The 4,567-nt window shown below is 44.2% G+C and overlaps 1 protein-coding gene across 1 annotated transcript in view; it reads right to left on the bottom strand.

Annotated features, from left to right (window-relative positions):
• The window catches only part of LOC102859699 (geminin-like), a 9,698-nt gene extending 9,439 nt beyond the window's left edge, over window positions 1–259 (bottom strand). Inside the window, exon 1 of the mRNA XM_006888648.1 lies at window positions 201–259. Coding sequence (XP_006888710.1) covers window positions 201–251 — 51 coding nt within the window. The 5' untranslated portion in view covers window positions 252–259. The remainder of the gene's footprint in view (window positions 1–200) is intronic.
• Window positions 260–4,567: the final 4,308 nt, after the last annotated feature.

The following is a 4,567-nucleotide window of genomic DNA, read 5'->3' on the forward strand; positions in this document are numbered from 1 at the left end:
TCAGAGGCAGTGCGATTGGCACAGGATAGAGCAGGGTTTAGGGCTATTGTACATAGGGTCGCTATGAGTCGCAAACGACTCGACGGCACATAACAACAACATATGGAAATTATAAACATGATTAAAGTTGACTAACCTATGTCAAAATAGTTGTAAAATACATCCTTCCTACAATAGATTAAAGTGATTCAGTCACATACCTTTATATTCTCTTGGAGTCCTTCACATTTCTGCTTCATATTGGGATTCATTATACAGCTGATGACTGAAAAACAGAATGTGGTTTGCATTTGAGGGTAGTCTGGACTTTTTTGTTGAAAGTACTTATAATCATAAACAAATATACTACTGTGTGATAGAACTACTTACTTTTTCTTCCTGCTCTGAGACTCAGCCCTATCAATGCATAAAGTTACTTTTTGACATATAAACATAGTCATTCTGAGTCTCCAATCTACAATGAATTAAAGTTATAAGTAACTGCACTTATGACTATCTTTTATTTGTTTTTTTAAAATATTTTTAAGACTATAAACAACATTGTAGCATATAAACATGGTATAGCTGGCAAATTACAATCCATAGATCAGGAAGAAGGGAAATTGATACATCAGGACTTAATCGGCTTTTGAAGAAGGGGAAGAAAGTGCTGAATAGAAAATTAATGAGGAAGAAGGGGAAAATGTTTACAGAGGAAAGAATGAGTCGACTATAACTAACAGTGATCCCAGGAACATAAGCTCTAAACCTTGCCCTATCCTGAGTTAATTTCACCATCTCTGACACGTCAACCCATCTTATCTAGGGTGTTTTTGTGCTATTCCTCCACCCTTCCAAGCATGGCTTCCTTCTCCAAGGACTGGCCTCTCCTGAGAACAAACCCAAGGTATGTGAGATGGAGTTTCAAAATCCTTGGCCCCAAGAAGCAACCTGGTTTCATCCTCTCCAGGACAGACCTGTTTGTTTCTCTAAATTAAATCAGTAGGTTCAGTTGCTAAGATAGTACTGCAAATTCTGACAGAAAGGGGAAAACAAACACAAGAATACTTGTCACGTCTGTACCTTCCCTGACAGATCTCTTTTGTGGTCATGCCTCTATCTACAAATGTTCTGTGCTGTCAAGTTGAAACTGACACACAGTTGATCTTCCAGAAAGTTTCCACGCAGGAAATTGTCCGGAGAGACTGCCCATTCTTCTCCTGTGATGCAGCAGGATTGCAGAACAGCTTCTCAGCACTAGGGCACCAGAGCCCCCTTTATTCTATGTAGTGGCCTTCAAACTTAACATTTTACATTGTGCCCAAGCACATCCACACATATAAAGCAAAGAGTAATGTTTTGGAAACAAAAACAGAGTATGTGTGATGATGTATTGTTAATTTCCATTTGATTTTACATTAAGATACTGTGTATTAGTAAGAACCTACTATACCGAAGCATGGCAATATTTTCTGTTCTCGGATAGTACATGCTTCACTACTAACTGAAAGGTCAGTAGTTTGAATGCATTAGCGGTTCCATAAGAGAAAGACTGTTTCTACCCAATAAATTTTTCAGCTGTGAAATCTGGTGGAATATAGGTTCTGAAAATGCTTGACAGGAGGGGCCTTGGTTTCCTGGTTTAACCAATTTTTTTTTTTTTTTAATGTAACTTAATAGGACAAGAAGGCAGGGAACCATAGGGACAAACACTGCGTGTAACTTCTAATATGGTTATATAGGCGGGTTGTAAGTAGAGATTAAGATTTGTTTTCCGATTTGCACGAATAAAAAAGTCTAACGTCTCTGATAAAGTGAGTCTAACCCGCCACGTTAACCCCAATCCTATCAGCAACTCTGCCTTCTATTCTCTCAGCATTTTGTATCTTGTCTCTTAAGTCATTACATTAAAAACTCGAACGGGGTGAAGCTTGTGCAGCAGAAAGGTGGTCAACGTCCACCTGAGTCTGTGAAACTGTTAACACCGGCAAAGGTTTTCCCGTGAATATTCTAACCACACTGAAGAAAAATCAAGCCGTCCTAGGGGAGACCCAGGATCAGCGACCTGCGTCTATAAGCCAAGTTCGTGGGTTCCCCCGAGCACCGCCTTACTGGAGAGAGGAGAACGGCCCGCCCGGGCCCCACCGCCAGTTACCTCGGGTTTAGTTCCTTCAACCACCCGCACCGGTAAACAGCATCGGAAACGCCCCCGAGGCCGCCAGCGCCGCCTCCGGGAGACCCGCTAGCGGGCGGCAGTCCCGACCCGGGCGCAGAAACCCACCCACCACAACGCAAATCAGCCAATGAGGGACGCTGAGGGAGAGCGCGCCAAAACCTGCTCAACCAATGAGCGGCCGCTCGCGGCGGCTGCCACTCCCGCCCCGGCCTGGGCTCTCGCTTCCGAATAACCTCAACTTCACTCCATCTGCTCTCGGCCCAACAGCTGCCAAAGAGCTTCGCCTTAGGTTGGCAGGAGCAAAAAGAGTAATTTTTAGGAGCAGTATATTACGCGCCCTGACGTGTCTACACCCTGCCACCCCCTCACCTCTCAAACTTACGGTCAAAGAAGCTCAACTTTCGCAATGATCGTAATTAACTGAGGGAGTGACACCTCACACAAGACCAAAAGCTAACCTGTATCTGGCCCACGAAACGCGGGAGAAGCTGGCGCGCGCTGTGAGAAAATCACTAACTCCGTAAGGAGCACGCAAGGCAAGGGGCGGGTCCCCGGAATCAGCAAATCATTTTTCTCTTTAGTCTGAGTCAACCACGCCCCTTCCTGCGCCTGCGCGATGGACACTGGATGACGTTTGGTCTGGGACAAGTCGTTTCCGGCAGCTTGGGTTGAGGTTTTTTTTGCTGTGTGGCTGTGTTTGGTTTTTTTTTTGTCACTGCTACAGCTATCATATCTTGCTCTCAGTGTGTAATTCTTTTGCTCTTTAAAAGCAAGAAAAATACCTCCATCTAAGATAAACATAAACATAGGGAGAACAAGTAATTTTATAGTGTACGACTTGTGTAAAACCCTATTACTCTATGCGCTCAAAACTCAAACGCATTACCATTGAGTCAGAACCGACACATAACTGATCTTCCAGCAGGTTTTTTGGAGTCTGCAAAGGCATTTGCCTGTGTGGATCATAAACTGTGGCTGACTCTGAGAAGAATGGGAATCCCAGACCACTTAATCGTGCTCATGTGAAACCTCTATTCTTGGACCAAAAGGCAGCTGTTAGAACAGAGCAAGGAAACACTGCATGTTTCAGAATTGGGAAGGGTGTACGCCAGGGATGTGTCCAGTCTCCATACCTTTTCAACCTGTATGCAGAACAGATCATCGGGGAGGCTGGGCTCTATGAGGAGAAATGCGACATCAGGATTGGTGGAAGATCTATCAACAATCTGCATTATGCAGATGACACAACTCTGCTTGCTGAAACTGAAGAGGACCTGAAGCGCTTGCTGCTGAGGGTCAAGGACTACAGCCTTCAATATGGATTGAGGCTCAATGTCAAGAAGACAAAGATTCTCACCACTGGACCAATTGGCAGCATCAGGATGGATGGTGAAGAGACTGAGATTGTTTAAAGCTTTAGTTTGCTTGGCTCCACAGTCAATACTCTTGGCAATAGCAGCCAGGAAATTAAAAGACCAAAGTACTAAAGAGCAATGGTTCTCGAGACTAAGGTGCGTCTAATACAGGCCATGGTTTTTGTAATCACTTGCTATGCATCAGAGAGTTGGACAATGACTAAGGAGGATAGAAGGAGAATTGATGCCTCTGAGTTGTGGTGCTGGAGAAGAGTATTGAATGTACCATTGACTGCTAAGAAACAGGTTCTGCATGGAGACGGTTAAACCGGGCTGCTCCTTGGAGGCAAGAATTCTGAGGCTTCGTCTGACATACTTTGGTCATGTTTTAAGGAGAGGGACATAACGCTTGGGAGGATGGAGTGACAGTGCAGGAGAGGAAGGCCTTCTATGAGGTGGATTGATTCAGTGATTGGGGTAATCGGGATGGATGTATCAGGGCAGAGCAGAGTTTAGGGCTGTTGTACATAGGGTTGCTATGAGTCGCAAGCGACTCAACGTCACATAAAAACAACAAATCTCACTGCAGGGGATTGCCCATTTTTTTTTTCTCATTGAGTCACTGTTGTATTCAAAAGGTCAGAAAAGCCCCACTTGGGGGTTAGCAGTGGGACCACTGATGGACTACTCACCAGAGGCCTATGAGCTGTAAAAGGACTTATTTGGCCAGGTCCAATTACTGTATGCTGAGTGAAAGATCTCAGTCACAAAAGGACAAATACTGTGTGGTGCCACTATTGTAAGATGGGACTGACATCAGGGTTGGGAGGAGACTAAGAAAGATGGGGTAAAGAATGTATACTACATTGAAACAGATGAGAGAGAACTGTTTTAAAAGGATGTGTGATTAGGTATTATTGTCATGACAGGAGTCCAGAACAAAAGCTGCGTAGTGGAGTGGTCTCGGGGGTAGGGATTGTATAACAATGAAAGAATTTTTCTTTTACTTTTCAACGAGAAGAGTGAACTAGGGTGAAGAGGGATGGACAGGGAGAAA

The sequence above is a fragment of the Elephantulus edwardii genome, unplaced genomic scaffold (assembly GCF_000299155.1).
Source record: "Elephantulus edwardii isolate Elephantulus edwardi_28Jun2011 unplaced genomic scaffold, EleEdw1.0 scaffold00070, whole genome shotgun sequence".
Classification (NCBI taxonomy): Eukaryota; Metazoa; Chordata; class Mammalia; order Macroscelidea; family Macroscelididae; genus Elephantulus; species Elephantulus edwardii.